Source organism: Alligator mississippiensis, chromosome 2 (assembly GCF_030867095.1).
Source record: "Alligator mississippiensis isolate rAllMis1 chromosome 2, rAllMis1, whole genome shotgun sequence".
Lineage (NCBI taxonomy): Eukaryota > Metazoa > Chordata > Crocodylia > Alligatoridae > Alligator > Alligator mississippiensis.
In genome coordinates this window covers 27,450,531-27,466,899 of record NC_081825.1, presented here as the reverse complement: position 1 = coordinate 27,466,899, position 16,369 = coordinate 27,450,531, and the positions used below count along the sequence as shown (strand labels likewise).

At 45.4% G+C, this 16,369-nt stretch overlaps 1 protein-coding gene across 3 annotated transcripts in view; it reads left to right on the top strand.

Annotated features, from left to right (window-relative positions):
- The window catches only part of EVC (EvC ciliary complex subunit 1), a 126,093-nt gene that overhangs the window by 51,826 nt on the left and 57,898 nt on the right, over window positions 1-16,369 (top strand). For all 3 annotated transcript variants that reach the window (XM_059721571.1, XM_059721570.1, XM_019479559.2), the window contains exon 11: window positions 3,529-3,627. In XM_059721571.1, coding sequence (XP_059577554.1) covers window positions 3,529-3,627 — 99 coding nt within the window. The remainder of the gene's footprint in view (window positions 1-3,528; window positions 3,628-16,369) is intronic.

Below are 16,369 nucleotides of genomic sequence, written 5' to 3'. Positions count from 1 at the left end.
GCTGCGCACCAGAACGAATGCACACCAGAAATGTATCAAAGACAGAAATACCCAATTACTGGTGGGGGCACATTTCTCACAAGAAGACCACTCTCTCTCCAATCTCTCAGTTCTAATCCTAAAAGGGAACTTACAAAACACTTCTCAGAGACGAGCCTATGAATTTCTCTTCATCAACCTCCAGGATACAAAAAATCATGGACTAAATATAGACATTAGATTTATGACACATTATAACCTGCATGCCATCGGACTCCCCAGGTACCTCTCCACTATGCAACTGCTACATTCATCCTCCTTTTCTATCCCCACCCCCCAGCCTGTCCATGACCCACTGACTCAATTTACATCTTCACTGACTGCCTATCTTGCATGCAGACCAGCCTCTAGCTTCTTTACTATTCATTCCATCCAGGAAGAGCACACACCAACTGCAGAGACTTCCCCTGCCTAATGAAGGGTTTTTAAACCTGAAACTTGCTAAATTTTTTTCCTCCCAACTATTTATGTTGGTCTAATAAAAGATATCAGATTCACCCAAAGAACCTTGTCTGCCTATGTCTTTAGACCAACACAGCTACAACCTACACCCCTTAGTATTATAAAGTATTTGCCTGCTAACTTGTTGCAATCATGGCTTTAAAAGACCAGCTGAAAGGAGGAATGAGTATACCTATTAAAATCTGTGGCCACTCTACCAAGGTGGCCAACACAGATACTATCTGTCCATGAGGAGCTAATGCAAGCCCCTCACATAAACCACAAAACAAGTATTAGCAGGTAATCAGTTTAGTCATTACTGTTCTGGATCACCATCAAACCAAGGTCTCTGAGCCAAACTCTCTCTTGTTAAATTAATTGAATTTCCCATCCATGGAAGTCTAGATGTAGAACCATTGTAATCAGAACATAATCTTCTAATATTACACAAATAGGATTTTGTGAACTTCAAGAAGGTGTTATTAAGGAGAGAGAATGGAGTCCACCTTTCATACATTGGATAGGAATTTAATTATTTTTTGGTAGTGGGAACAGAGATTCGTATCCTGGATAGATTTATTCAGTCTTTGGAAAGTAAGTAAATTCTGTGTGGTGTGTAATGTGCAATTCTTTCAGATAAGATCCAATAGAAACAAGTTTTGTCTTCTCTGGGTGGATCTACACGTGTGCTTTAATGCACAGTAGCCTATTTTATGGCACATTAGAGCATTACGTTAAAAGCCATGCTAATACCCTAAAATTAGGCTACTGCATATTAGGCATCACTAAAAAAAGCGTATGCTGTTGCTACTGCACATTAGGGCAATCTAATGTGCATTTATTTAGTACCTAACATTAGAGGTACTACATTTAATGTGCAGTAGCAAAAGGGCATTAATGAACATGTAGACACACCCTCTGTGTGGGTAGTAAAGATACCAGGTTGCTGTGGTTTTTTGTCTGTACTGCTAGGAAGACCCAGTCACAAACAGGACCTCTGCCTGCCCCTGCTCCAGATGTGGATATATTGTTTAGTATTCTCCGAAACATCTGAAGTCTGGAACCAGTTCAGTTTCAGTGAAGTATGATGTCCCATCATATCTATGATCTTCCAAACTGAACATGATACTATGAGTGACCCTTATTGTGTTGTTATGGCCTGTTAAGTTTTCCTATAATAGGGTAAATGTGTATATATTCATGGCTACTAGACTGATTAATCACTTCTTAAGTGTAGGTCTGGCCATGCATTTAATCAATTAATGGCTTAATAAAAAAGGAACAAGCCACAAGGTTATAATACAAAATATATAATTGTACATATTTTGTGTAATAACTGTGCAGTTCGTTCTTATCATACCTTTAATTGAACATGTGGCTGGCACCCAGCCTCTGGAGCACACAGGAGCCTTTCAAGACTCCTGCATGCTCCAGAGGCTGGGAGTCCTCTCAGGTGATCAGGGCTCCCAGCTAAGGGAGCACACCATGCCCACCCCAGGTAGGAGCCCTGTCAGCTGATTGGTCATCGTGGTGCACTCCCCCAGCTGGAACTCAGGCCAGCTGAGAGGGCCTCCAGTTGCAGGAGCTCATCCTGTGCTCAGCCAGCTGGGAGCCAAGCTTGGTTTAGTGGGATCTTATGCAGGATCCCCCAGTTGTGTCTCCAGCCATGCACATGTGGTACGGCAGGATTGTTGGGATCTGCATCAGATCCCATCACACCTTTACTTTAACATTATGTCTGTCAGCAGCCCTAGAAATAGGAAGCTGGTTTTTGCTATTCATACAAGGAGAATCTCTTAAAAAAATAATCAAGGTTTTAAAAAAAAATAATAAAGCGCTTAGTAATGGCATCCTACGCAGCAACATTCAGGCATTCTACATTTTAGAAATTTGTATTCCTTCACTCCTACCCTGCCTGGCACCTGGCGCTGCCTGTGTCATATGGCGCAGGCCTGGCCCAGCACTGCGCGGTACCATGTACCTTCATGCAGCTTCCATGCCCGCAGGACCTGGCCTGGTGTGACAGGCAGTCCCCGTGAGTGGCATGGGGCCCCGGGTGACAGCCTGAGTGGCCCAGAGCTGCTCAAAGGCACATGGTGCCACACCGCACTGGGCCAGGCCTTCATGATGTGGCACAGGCAGCACTGGGTGCCAGGCAGCCAGGGCCAAGCTGCACTGCCCTGTGCTGCACAGGAGACTGTGCCAGGAGGCCCCGAGCACCCAAGTAGCCGCTGCTGCTGCCAGTGAGATGTGGGCCGTACAGGGGGCCTGGGGCTCTACAGGGGGCATATGGTCCCTGTGTGGGGAGGGCGACTGCCCTCCCTCCCCCCGGAAGCTTACCTGGAACAGAGCCCAGGTCCAGGTTGCATCAGGGCAAAGGACAGGCATAAAGACTTTCTGGTCAGCTACCAAAGCATCTCCATGGTCCTGGACTATGCCCTGCTCCACCTTTTTCCTGTGTGTGCTTGGGGGGGGGGGAGGGGGGGGGGAGTGGGGTCATACCTGGATATCCAGGTATCTAATTTTGAGCCCCTGCTGCAAATATGCAGCGCAGGGAAAGTTTTTTTGTTCCCAACATGCCTCTTGCCACATCTCAAACTACTTTGAGATGCAGCAAGAGGCACATGCGGGCTCATCTGGATGCGCCCTTAGTGTCCTATCTGATATGAAGTGCAACCTTCATATGCAGAGAAACAATTTTCAACTCTAATTATTAACTTCTCTCCTACACCATATGTTATTCGATAATAGACTAGTTATGTTAAGTTTGTAAAATCAAGTTGGAAGTTAGGAAACGCCCAAATTCAGATGTCCAAGCAAAATGAACAATGCCCCTCTAAGTATATTTTAATAACCAGTATCACTTCAAATCACGTCAGTGCCCTCGACTTCTCCTGTCACTCAGGTAAGACAACATGCATGGGTTTTTTCTGTTAGTTTTTACAGTTTCGGTGGCTTTGGTGCAGTCAAAAAGCATCCTTTATCTTCTAAGGTCTTTTCATGTCAACTGGGGTTTTGGCTTTATCTTGTCTTGTATACTTCCCTTAGGCTTACCATGAATTATTAGAGAAGCAGAGACAGACACGATGGAATCTGGAAGAAGCGGACAACCATGAAAGCACTGAGGCTGTTGTAGATCTGCATAAGGTGACACTTAAGTTTTCTTCCGCTTACTATAAGTCTGAATCTGCTGATCCAGTTATACATCATGAGTGGGTATCTAACAAGTTTCTTAAGATATGGTGTTAAGACCATTTTAAAGGGGAGAGATTGTAGTACCAAAGTGTGAGAAAATTAGTCTTTCACCTTAGGAGAAGTGGGGTTCAAGTCCTGGAGGTCAGAAGCAAAAAAGTGATCTTGTTCTCCACCTGTTGTGTCACAGACATGGGATTCCAAGTGCAACAGAAATAACTTAATGATTCATCTGCTAAACATTTATATAATGGTAAAAAAGGAGAACATTCCTTATTTAGACCTGCAAAATGTTCCTCCCTAAAGTGACTACACACCTTTATCAATCTACTACAAAGAGTTTACCTTCACAGTTTCCAAAGTAGAAAATCTAATATTAACTACATACTAACCCATAGTCTTACACAGTCTGAATTTCATTTTCACAGTCTATCAAATGAGAACTGCTTGTACCATGGTCGACCATCTTGCCACACCATCCTGACACTTTAACAAACCTTGCTAGCATTCTTGTAGCTTGCAGTTATTGAGTAGGTGGGGTAGGTGAGATGGCCACTGTCAGCATAGGGACCCCTGTAGTTTTCCTGACAGCCTAGACAGCAGGTAGGCAGTGATGCCACATACAGGCAATAAAAGGAGGAAGACATCATGGACACCCATACGCAAGCAGAAAGGCTTCTCCGATGCACTGTAATTAAAATACTTCAAAGCAGATTCGATTAATTGAGTCTGCTGGAGCTTGGTAATTATCGTGCTCCAGACTCCATTGTCTTGTGTATCAGCATCTCTGCCCTTAAAAATGGTGGCGGGGGCTCTTTTAACTAAAAGCTCATTGAGCAAGCTTTAGTTAAGTGCCCCCGCCACCATTTTTAAGCGTGCAGATGCTGATATACAAGATGCTCTGGGCACTTTAATTAGAGCAGCTTCGAGAGCCACTCTAATTAAAGTGTCTCCCCCCACCCTCCCTGCCCCAGAGCACATGTATAAATGCCCCATATGCCTCAGCCCTCCTTCTCAGAGAGAACTTTGCCATACTAGGATGATCCTCAGAAGAGAACTGCAAGGAAATAGTCAGGCTTCACAGTTAACTTGTAGAGTTATAAGTGCTAGAGAGAGCTTATTCTACTAAATTGACTGTGTTGCTTCAGGGATATAAAATCATACCCTTACTAGAAGTATGTTTTGTAGTTCTTAGTCATGCCAAATTGGAAATTGTTGCAATTGGTAAAAAGTTTTGTGCTTTGTCACTTCTTTCCTTATTAAATGTTTTCTGTGTGTGTAATAGATGTTATCGCTACCTGAAGGCTGAAATTGTAGCTAATTGTAGCTGAAGCAGTGACCTTTATTTGAGCTGAAAGTGATTATTTCTAGCCTGACAGGCTATTTGTCATGATTAATCATGACCATCTTGGTGTGTTGTGACTGTTTGTAATCCATATCAGATCAGCATCTGGATGTGGGTGTCTAAGTAAATGCTAGTTATCTGACTGCATTTATTCTGCTTTATTGGAAGCCTTTATTGCCATATGCATTTTTCTCCAACAAGGTTTGCTAAAGTTTTGAGGGGGGAATGGGGACAGAAAAAAAGGCCTGCCTGGTGTCACTGTACTTAAGGCATGATTGTGTATTAATGGGGTTTTTTTAGTGTTTGGGGAACACACTATTGATTTAGAAAAGGGTAAATTGGTTTGGAAAGTTAAATTTTAACAGGAAGCAAATGTATATGATAGTATTATGCATTATAGGTGATCTCTGGACAGGAATTTTCAACTTTTTTCCCCATTTTGTTTGAAGTCTGTAGAAGCCAAACATTTGTCTCCTGCACGATCCCACTTTATTTGCAGAAGTTGTATTGGTCTCTGTTATTGGAAACTGCATCATGGACATTAAGACCCAGTTAAAATCCTATTTCCTCTAGCCTTGTTTTTGACCAAGCTCTGTTCCATTAAGTGTTTGGGTGAATTGAACTTTTCTAAAATTACTGGGCTGACAGAAACGCTGTATGTGAGGTCCCAAAGAGCTTTGCTAGAACATTCAGTCCTAGCTTATTACATATTGCACCTGCCATTTCAATTCTGGGCTTTTCTGAGTAAAGACTAACCAGTCTTACAAAACTGCCACAAGTGATTTGGTGATATCTAATAAGAATTTAGATTCAAGAAATTAAACATTTGTTTACAATAGCAGCTTTTCAAGGTGCGTTGTCTGGGTACAAAAAAAAAAAACAAACTTATTTGTACTCTCCAGAAAGCTTGTGCGCGCACACACACACCAATGGGCCTGATCTGATGCAAGTCAGTATAACTCTATTTAAGTAAAATAGAACTGCTCAGCAGCCGAGGAAGGGAAGAGTAGCTATTACAAGATGTATGTGTTGCCAGGGGCATAAAAAGGCAGAATTGCTACCAAAGGAAGGAATTATTCTCAGAAAATTACATTCCCTTTGCAGTTTCCTCGGTGTCTGCTTAAATCATGTGGTTCAGAGTGCTTTACCTTTCAATTTTAGTGTGCATGCCAAGGTCAGGACTGCATTCACTCACTCAGTTTTGTGAGGAGAAAACAGTATCACACAAAACCTACTCTCCTATTCTTGAAAACATGGTAGTGGTTGTGCGGGCCAGGAGCGGTCCGAGGCCCTCGGTGGGGGGGGGGGGGGGGGGGGTTGCGCGGCGGGCTGTGGCCAGCAGCCCGGACACACCGGGTCAGGGAAGGCAGGCGGCATGCTAGAATTAGGCACGGACGCTTAGTGGTTGATTTAAGATTATTTTACTTACACCGAAGATGGTCGTGGTGCAGGCAGGAAAACTTGCTTAAGTTGCAGTTACAGACAGAAAAGAAGAGAGGCGGACTAGAGTTCCTTCCCGTGAACCTTCTAGCCCATCCGGTTGAGAGCTCTAAACCGCGAGCCCGTCATGTCAACCGAAGAAAGTACTCGAAGCAAAGAGCTCTGAATACACTCACACGAAGTTTGCTAGGCTCCATGGAACTTGCACGCGGGGAAGGGTACATCGAGGGATCAGGCAGCGACGGGGAGAGGCGAGAGGCTGATCAGACCCCTGTAGCCTTCTTGAGATACACGCTGGGTCCGATAGGCTCCGCAGTGCTTAAAGATCTTCACGAGACGTGAAGTTCTCCTCCTCCTGATAGTCGTGGAGTTCTCCAACTTGGGCGGAAACCGCTCAAGCCTCTTATACGGCTAGCAAGCCAATCGCTAGCCGCCACGTAGGAATAATTTAGAACTGGCCAATAGTGGGACGCAAATTTGAATACAAATGGCGGGAACTCCTTGCACCGTGCATTTCTCTTTTTGCAACTAAGAAATGCACCCTGCAAAGAAAGCTACGAGTGGCAGGAAATAATTTAGCAGTGCCGAAGCGCACACAAACAAAAATCACACCCTTGGGTTGTGACAGTGGTAACAGCATGGAGCTTACCATGGGATATAAAACCTACCCAGGAACTTGGGTAACTATCCACCCAGTCAGCTCACATTGTTATCGGTGCCCAAACTAGCTAGATTAGGTACACAGGGTATAGTCACACCTTTGAAAGCAGTGTGCACACAAAGATATTGTGGTGCTAGGCCAGGGGTGGAAAATTATTTGGGCCAGAGGGCCATTTAAGGAGTTCGGTGAGCTGTCATGGGCCAGGTCAGCATCCCCCACGCCAACACAACAGCTCACCAAAGCTCTCCAAGTGGCACTGCTCCACTTAGCCAGGTGGATGGGATGGGGCCACAGGCAGGCGGGGAACAGCATCCAAGAACAGGGTGGGTAGGAAGGGCTGGGGCTGGGACTGTGGGGTGGTAACATCACAGGGCTAGGGTCAGGGCCCAGGGCAAAGTCACAATCCACTCCCTGCATGTTCCCGTGATTGACATCGGTTCCATGGGCAGGGACATATGGTAAGAGGATCACAGCTCCACCCCAGGCCCCAGCTGTTACCACCCAGCAATCGTAGGTTCTCCAAAAAGACTGGCAAACACCCATGCAGGCAGAGTACGTGTCCGGGCAGATGGGATGGGCTGCGGGTGTGCAGGGAATGGCATCCAGGAGTGGGACAGGCAAAGGAGGCTGGAATTGCAGGCCAGTGACAGTGTGGGACTGAGGCCCAGAGCACAGCCGTGATATACTCCCCGCACCCCCATCTGTAGAATTGGCATCTATCACGGGGGTATGCAGGCAACAGATTGTGGCTCTGCCCTGGGCCCTGGCTCTGCATTATTACCGCCCTGCGATCCTGCTCCATGATCTTGGCTCTGCCCACCCAGCCTGCTCCCAGGCACTACTTCCCACCCACCCCCAGCCTTACCCCATCTGCCTGGCTGCATGCCCTGCCCACGTGAATCCCACTCCCTGTGGTAGGTGTGGGGTGGAAGGGCCGGGGTGCCTAAGCAGTGTAGCTGGGTCCAGTGGTGGTGGTAACGCTGGCAGCAGCAGACAGAAGGAGCCACTGCCACCAGGAAGTGAGTTTGGCTGCCACGCTATCTCAGCCCTGCCGTGCACCCGGTGCTAGTTGAACCAGCCACACACACCATAGCCTGGGTTGCTTTCTGTGCGTAGGCTAGGTAGGACTGAGAGACCCACCCTTGGTGGGGCGAATCTGGCCTGCAGGCCATATTTTTGCCCATTCTGTGCTAGATTTCTTAACTTTGAGACAGTCCTTGGCAATTTGAAGAGAAATTTGTACTTTTGGATACTGCCTGAAACCATATTTCTTTATAGAAACAAAGGCGATGCTGGAAACATGAACAAGCAAGATGAAAGTAAAGTCAGTGTCTGTTGTTCAGTTAATCCGCTACATTTTTTAATTACAAATATTTTACTAGAGAAGATAGAAGGAAAAGAATTTTCATGCTAGATTTGGAGCCAACAAACCCTCTTCTTTTATTTGAATCACACCAGAAAGCAAAGCTTAACTACATTCATAGAAGTTGAACAAGTATAATGCAATGGTCATAGAATCACAGAGTTGGAAGGGACCTCTAGCATCTCTTATTTAAGTTGTTAACAGTCCTCCTGAGATGCAAAGCCACTGTCAAAACTGGCTCTAATCAGATAGCACCACATCTCTACAAAGAACACCACAGGAATTGCTATACTGAATTGGATAATGTCATCTGGTGCTGTTTCCCGCTTGAGACATACTCCCAACACCTGTCCTTTCTGTCAAGGAAAGAAGATTTGGGCACACACCTACCTTGAATGTGCCAGGCTGCAGCCTTTCCACTGCTTCATCAGGAACCTCCTCCTGAAACCTTCATCTATGTAGTAGGGACCCAGATTTAGACACATAATTCAGTCTGCAAACTCTAGAAATCTGTGCATCTAATCCTGGGTTTCTCCCCAGTCTGGGCTAGCCCTTAGCCCCTTTACTGCTACAGGGATCACTGCGCATTCTCAGAGAGGAAAGATCAGAGAAGCCAGGCTTACTTTCTTCCTTGGGTTCCACTTCTGTATTAAATAACAAAAAACTTGCTACTTCACTGCTCCTTAGGCTGCATACAGCACTCTTCTGTAAGATTTGCAGACTTCCATACACCACCTACTCACACTGTGCCTGATGTGTGGGTGAGGGGTCAATCTTTTCTAACAGCTGTTTCAAAGTGTTTGCTTGGTCATAAGCAGGGGATAATTATTAGGTTCTTCATAAACCTATTCCAGGCTGCTGCTGTACATACTTTATCACAGATACCAACATCCTAGTAACATTGTGGTGGTTTGAAGGTCAGTGGTGAGTGAAACTCTAATCTCTTATAGCAAACTGGGAAAGGATTTGGCACTAGAAGTGTATGGGCAAACTAACCACAGGCATTAGTCATGGACTAGATTCTCCTCTTTTGCAATCTTGTGGCAATGCAGGTTCATTAGAGTTACACCTGATTCAAGAGAGTTACACCTGATTTGTGTCAGTGAGCAAATAATGGCATGTCAATAGGGCTCCCTCCAGATCCGAGGTCCAGCAAAATATGCCCTGCCTATTGACTTCCACTGGGAGCATCAGGAACCAGTAATTGGGCTAAGTAAATGTGGGCCCCACACCTGCACTTAAGTCTTCTCTGAGCCTCTCACGGCTACGTCCAAGGTGTCCACACCACCTGATTGCTGATCATTGATGTGCCGCAGTGACAATGAATGGGTGGAGCTTTTCTTAATATCAGTGAACCCAGGATCAGGAAGGAAGCCCAATAGACATACCCAGAATGTCATGAAAGGGGAGCGTGTGACTGAACGAACTGCCGGGGGATTGAAGAGCATGTCAGTTCAGTTCATCAGTTGAATTCACTTGTCTATGGGGGATGTTTCTCCTATAACATTTACTTTGCTCTTCGATGTCTTCCTCCAGCTGTTTGTTTTGAGTTTTTTTCTCTTTTTTTCATGTTGTAAAGACTGGAAGCTAATCAGAGCTACAGTGGTCTCTTTACTAGTTATTTGTACAGTCCCAAACCCTTGATTTGAGTTGTTGGTAGTACTGTTCTACAATAAATAATTGTCAGGCCTTGAGATAAATACAGGAAAATGTCAGTCTGTCAGTTTAGTGTGGGTGTGTATGTGTTGAGTAGATTTTTTGTGTATACACAAGTAAATCCATAAAACTGATTTAAAAACATCAACTAAACCTTGTGATGGGTGAGTGAGTGATTATGGTCAGTTTGAGCATGGGGAATGGGATGCAGAACTTTTCTGCTGTTGTGATGGACTTCAAATGATGAGCTAAAAATGAGGTGCTAAATAGATGAGGATATGAAATAACTATTATATCCTCCATAAATAATTTGTAAAAAGTAAACTAAGCATTTAAGCCATGCATCCGTTATTCAACTAAACTTAGGCATTAAATTTGAGATGACCCAAAATTAAAAATCACTAATGAATGTTTTGACCTGGGATTGAGTTTGAAAGGACTAAGAGGAAGTTAGAGCTAAAAGATTAGGCATAGGAATTAGAACCAAAATACCTGGGTTTGGTCTAAGCCTGGTTTTGACATTGATTTGTTGCTTAAATTTAGTTACTTCTTGTTAATCAGAGGCTCGGCTTTCCTTATTTGTAAAACAGATTTTGATCTGCCTCACCAGATGTTGAAGCTCTCCCTGAAGATATAATTCTTCAGTGTCTTAACAGTCAATTGCATGTGAAACATTTCTGTAACACTGCTGTTAGTACTGTTGCCAATGCCATGTGTACACTTTTCCTCCACTTATCAGTTCTCCAGCTCCTAGAAAATTCACCATTCTGTAGTTGCAGATGACCTCCAAATCTTGACAGTAGGCAACTCAGCTGACATTTTTAGCTCAAATTACTATTCTTCTTCATCCAGAATATGACTAGGCTTCCAGATCTGATATAGTCAGTTGCTTCTCTCTGGCAAGATGCCCTGGGCTTTTTTTTAAACCAACCTGAAAATTCTTACTAACATTTTCCTTCCCTATCCTGTCTCATGCAGTTCAATGAGCCAAGATGCTGAATGGCCACATTTGATGCATATTTCCTAATCTCAAGCTTGTCCATTGCATATATTCAGGAGATATTTTTCTACCCCTGGTGAAACAGCCAATGTTATACAGCAGGGATTCTCAGCCTTTTTTAAGTGCACCCCTGGCGGCCAGACACAGAGCGGGGGGATTGCGGGGTGGTACCTGTGCAGCCCATAGAGGGGCACCGCTGCCCTCACCCTCCCCACCCCCGGCCCTGGGAGGCAGTGGCATGGGGTGGTGGGTGGCAGTACTCTGTCCCCTCCCCCCCGCGTATCCCCACTGGGGCCTTCCCAAGTACCCCTGGGGGTATGCATACTCCCGGTTGACAACCCCTGTTATACAGCAATCTTTAATAAGACAAATAATAGGAAAAAAGTACATACTAAATGGAGCTATGGGTAGAAAAAAGCAGTCTTTCTTAGGTATTGGACCACCTTGCTAAAATTTTAAGCACTTGAGATTTTACTGTTTTTTGCTGTGTTATTTCTGTAGCTCTGTAGGAGAGTGAGCTATATTCAGTTTAGATTAGTGCATCATGAATAGGTTTGTTAAGGTTTCAATTGTAATATATTTATATATCTGTACTCAAGAGTTTATGGCAAAAAGTAGGGGTACGCTGAGAAAGTTTTTTGGGCTCATACCAATGGCCGATTGTTAACAAGCCATAATCAGCTGATACTGATCTGATTGCTGATATGCAGCCAAGCAGCTTGGAGAGCAGAGCCTGGCTGGTAAGTCTATTGGGGGAAAGGGCGTAGGAGGGGGCAAATTGAGGTGCCCATGGTGAGGGAGGAGGGGGACTGGGGCTGGGACAGGCACTGCCCAGTTGAGGTGGAGCGTGGACGAAGCTAAGCAGCTAGTCTGGGGGTGCAGGGAGGGGGGGGCGGTTTCCACTGCTGCATACACCCCTGGGGAGGCATGGGGGGCATGCGCAGCGGCAGGAGCTGCCCCTCCCCCATACCCTCCAAATGAGCTGTCCCATGCTGCGCCCTGGCAGGGCAGCATCTGCCCCAGCCCCCCTCATCATGGGAGCCTCAATCTACCCCCCACATGCCCCTTTCCTTTCCCTGCTCCTTCCCCCCAACAGGCTTACCAGCCAGGCACTGCTCTCCAAGCTGCGACTGCATACGTGCACATGGCATTTATCAGTGACATTATCAGCTACATCAGCCATAAAAAGCCAATTACAAATAATGTCACTTTTCCTTTTATCAGTGCCGATACGATATGCACCAATGTATCAGTGCACCTCTACTAAAAAAAGTCTCATGTAAATTAGGGTGTGAATTTAAACAAAAACAGGGTTTGGTGTTTCCAATGATGGGAGGGGAAACATTGTTTTGTTTGATTGATTGATTCAGTTATGTTGCTTAGGAAAGGATTTAGGATAAACAGGAGATAAAAAGTGTGGAAGCCAACATTCTCTTATACCAGAATATGCAAGTCCATGTATGGACTGATATTTGCGTATAACTCCATACATGGCGAAGTAAGAGAAACCTAACTGCAGGCGTTTACTATAAGCTACTGAACCAAGGGGAGGAGCTAGATCTGGAGTTCTCTCGAGAACTGACAGAGGCCATGAGTACAAGGGACTTGGTTGTCATGGGAGACTTCAGTTACCTGGACATAGATTGAGAGGAACACCTGGCTAGATCAGAGAGTTTCATAGTAGTTTCATAGTAACTAGAGTCAGGAGGGACCTGAACAGATCATCTAGCCTGACCCCCTGCCACAGGCAGGAATGAATGCTGGGTTCACAAGACCCCAGACAGGTGATCATCCAACCTCCTCTTGAATTTGCCCAAGGTAGAGGTGAGGACCACTTCCCTGGGAAGTTGGTTCCAGATTTTGGCCACCCTAACTGTAAAATATTGCCTTCTGATCTCTAACCTAAACCTGTTCTCCATCAGCTTATTACCATTGTTCCTTGTCACCCCAGGTGGTGCTGGGGAGAAAAGGGCTCTACCTATTTGCTGTTGATCTCCCCTGATGAGTTTGATCATTTGCTCAGTTTCCTGACAGTGATTGAGGAGTGCAAGGACCAACCAGAGGTGACGCTCTCCTAGACCTGGTCTTGGCCAAAGGAGATGATCTGGTGTGTGGCTTGAACATGGAGGATGACCTGGGTGGCAGCGACAGTGAAATTATCAGGTTCACCATCCGCCATAAGGTCAACAAATAAACCAACAGGATTGATGTCCTGGACTTCAAAAATGCTGACTTCAGCAGGCTAAGAGCATTAGTAGGGGAGGCGATGCAGGACCAGGAAGGAAAGGTGAATGGGGTGCAAAAAGAATGGTCGTTGCTCAAGGATATGATCTTCAAAGCACAAAAGCAAACTGTTCTGGAAAGAGGAAAGGTAGCAGAAGAGCTGGCCAGCCCTCCTGGCTTAATAGGGACATTTTGATCCTCTTAAAAAAGAAAAAAGAGGTGTACACACAGTGGAAGCTAGGGACGGTCCTCAAGGAGGGCTATACATTAGTGGCCAGCACTTGTAGAGAAATGATCAGGAAAGCCAAGGCAGTGACTGAGTTTAGGTTAGCCACGGGAGTCAAGGACAATAAGAAGTCCTTCTTTAAGTACTTAGGCAGTAGAAGGAAAACAAATGGAAGTGTGGGACCCCTACTTAACAGCTCGGGACAGCTGGTAACTGACATTCAAGACAAAACTGAACTCCTGAATGCCCACTTGCTTCCATAGTTCACTAGACCAAGGGGAAAGACAAGTGAGATGAGGCTCATAGGGGGCATGCTGGGAATAGCAGCCTCCCCACTGTGGATGCTGAGCAGGTGCAATACCAAAGCTAGACGTTTATAAGTCAGCAGGACTGGATGGACTTCATCCGAGATGCTGTTACCAGATTTACCCATCACCGTGGGGTGTGCTCATTTATTAGGGATACGTTTCTCGGGTTTTGGTAATTCTGTCAATGTACTGCTTGTGTTACTTGTGTTTCTATACGGAGCTGTATATCTCCCTTCTGCAAGTCCTCACCCCCAATGGAGCTATCTTGCAGGACTCAGTTTCAATGGGGCTGGGTTCCTCCAGTCACCAAATCAGTCATACACACAAACACACACAGATTAACGTGACATGCCTGACCCAGCTGAGTTGATCAGCATGGACAGGCTGACACCGTCATATGCCAGGAATCAGTTCATCAGAGCAACAATAAACTGCAGTCAGACACAAGTACGCAGGTCAACAGAATAACTCTGAATCCAGCTGGGTGTCCAGCTGACACCCATATGGGCCAGCATTCAGTTCATTAGGGCACATCTGAGCCAAACTGGGTCAATCAGTCTGTACAAGCTGATCCCTTTATGTGTTTCAAATTCAGCACGTCCCAATCTTTAGCCCCTTGATGAGCAGACCCCACAGTATTTTGGGGCTTCACAGGGATCTTTAGCTTAGGTAAAAGAAGCATTGCTGCAGAGCAAGTGGGGAAGGAGAAGCAGAGAAGGAAAAATATACCCATTTACTACCAGTTTGACTATAAAAGTTATTTATTGCTAAGTACATGAAATATATAACGGTACTAGTAGTAATAGACATGTAAAGGAAAAACAAACACAAACAATTACAGAACTACCCTGGTTTCACTAAGTATTTGGGGAAACTTAGCTCAAGCTTAACTGATACAGTTCAGGTTCTGAAATTTATGCCTAGAGAGAAAAGAGAAAGAGAGTGCGAGAGCACTGGGATCTCACCAGTCCAAGGCACTCGGGTTGCAATGCTGCTTAGCACAATCCTTGAAGGGAGACGATCTGTTTCTTCCAGCCTCTCAAGAAGAAAGCGGGTGTGAGAGAGAGAGAGTTCTCTTCTTGAAGCACACACACACTTCGCTGCTTTTTTTTACAGATTTTTATACCCTCAGTTCAGCTTCTTTGAAGCATTTTCAATAGTGTAAATCATTTTCTTTTCTCTTGACAAGGGGTTATCTGGTTTGGAACATTTCAAGAAACTGATTGATAATCAGGAAAAACATAGGGTTAAGGAGTAACCAGACACTTAGGAGCCAGCTTGAAATTCCTATGGATAGCAGATATACCGATGGGACATCTCATGGTTTCTTCAGAAACAATAGATAGCTTGCAGCATCAGAGTTTTGGGATTTTTACTTGTGAACAAGCCTCAGCTTAGCATGATTTTTCCAGATCTTACTATAGTCTTTTAACAGACTTAAGGCAATTATTGGAGTGTTCATAACCTTTGGGGGGAGGACTTTCATAGTTTCATAGCAGCTAGGGTCAGGAGGGACCTGAACAGATCATCTAGCCTGACCCCCTGCCACAGGCAGGAATGAATGCTGGGTTCACAAGACCCCAGACAGGTGATCATCCAACCTCCTCTTGAATTTGCCCAAGGTAGGGGCGAGGACCACTTCCCTGGGAAGTTGGTTCCAGATTTTGGCCACCCTAACTGTAAAATATTGCCTTCTGATCTCTAACCTAAACCTATTCTCCATCATCTTATTACCACCAGTCATCCCGGGAAAAGTATGACAACACTTGTGGTCAGGGCTCCAAAGGGCTGGATGCTGTGATGAACCCCTTTACCATTGTTCAAATATTGCCCATACCCCCTCTGACTCAGTCTCTTTGCCTCAGCATTCCCTAACCCGGCAACCAAGTTTTAGTCAATCAAGTTTAAATATGCCTCCCATAGTGGGACTGGGGAATGTACTGCCCGAGATGCCTATTAAACTTGGTGGCGGGGAGGGGAGTCCTTTGTAAATCCAGATTAGCACTGGTCTGATAAATGCTGAGCTGGGTGTGTGTACATGTGGGTTGATTAGCGTTTGGAGCACAGATTCCCCATCATGCAGTGCTCCCCTGCTTCTCTGATCCCAGAATTCACTGCAGTCTCTGCTTCAGGCATTCTGTTCTCCATCTCCCATGTAAATGAATGGTCATCTGGTTCCACCTTGGATGCAAATGAGACCTAGGGCAGTTGTTTCACTCTTGTCACCTGTATCTGGAGGGTTTTAGGTGCGTCTCCCACTGCATCTTCATTGTCTTTCGTAATCAGTTCTTGTTCAGGTAGAGGAGGGGAGGGGGGTGGGGTGAGTCCTTTGTGAGTCAGACAGGCTGTGTCCTGTGCCAGGGTTCCCCAAGAACATGGAGCTGAGAGGTAACAGTGCTGAAGGAGCTGGCTGAGGTCATCGTGGAACCCCTGGCAAATCTCTTTCAGAACTTGTGGTGCACAGGGAAAATCCCT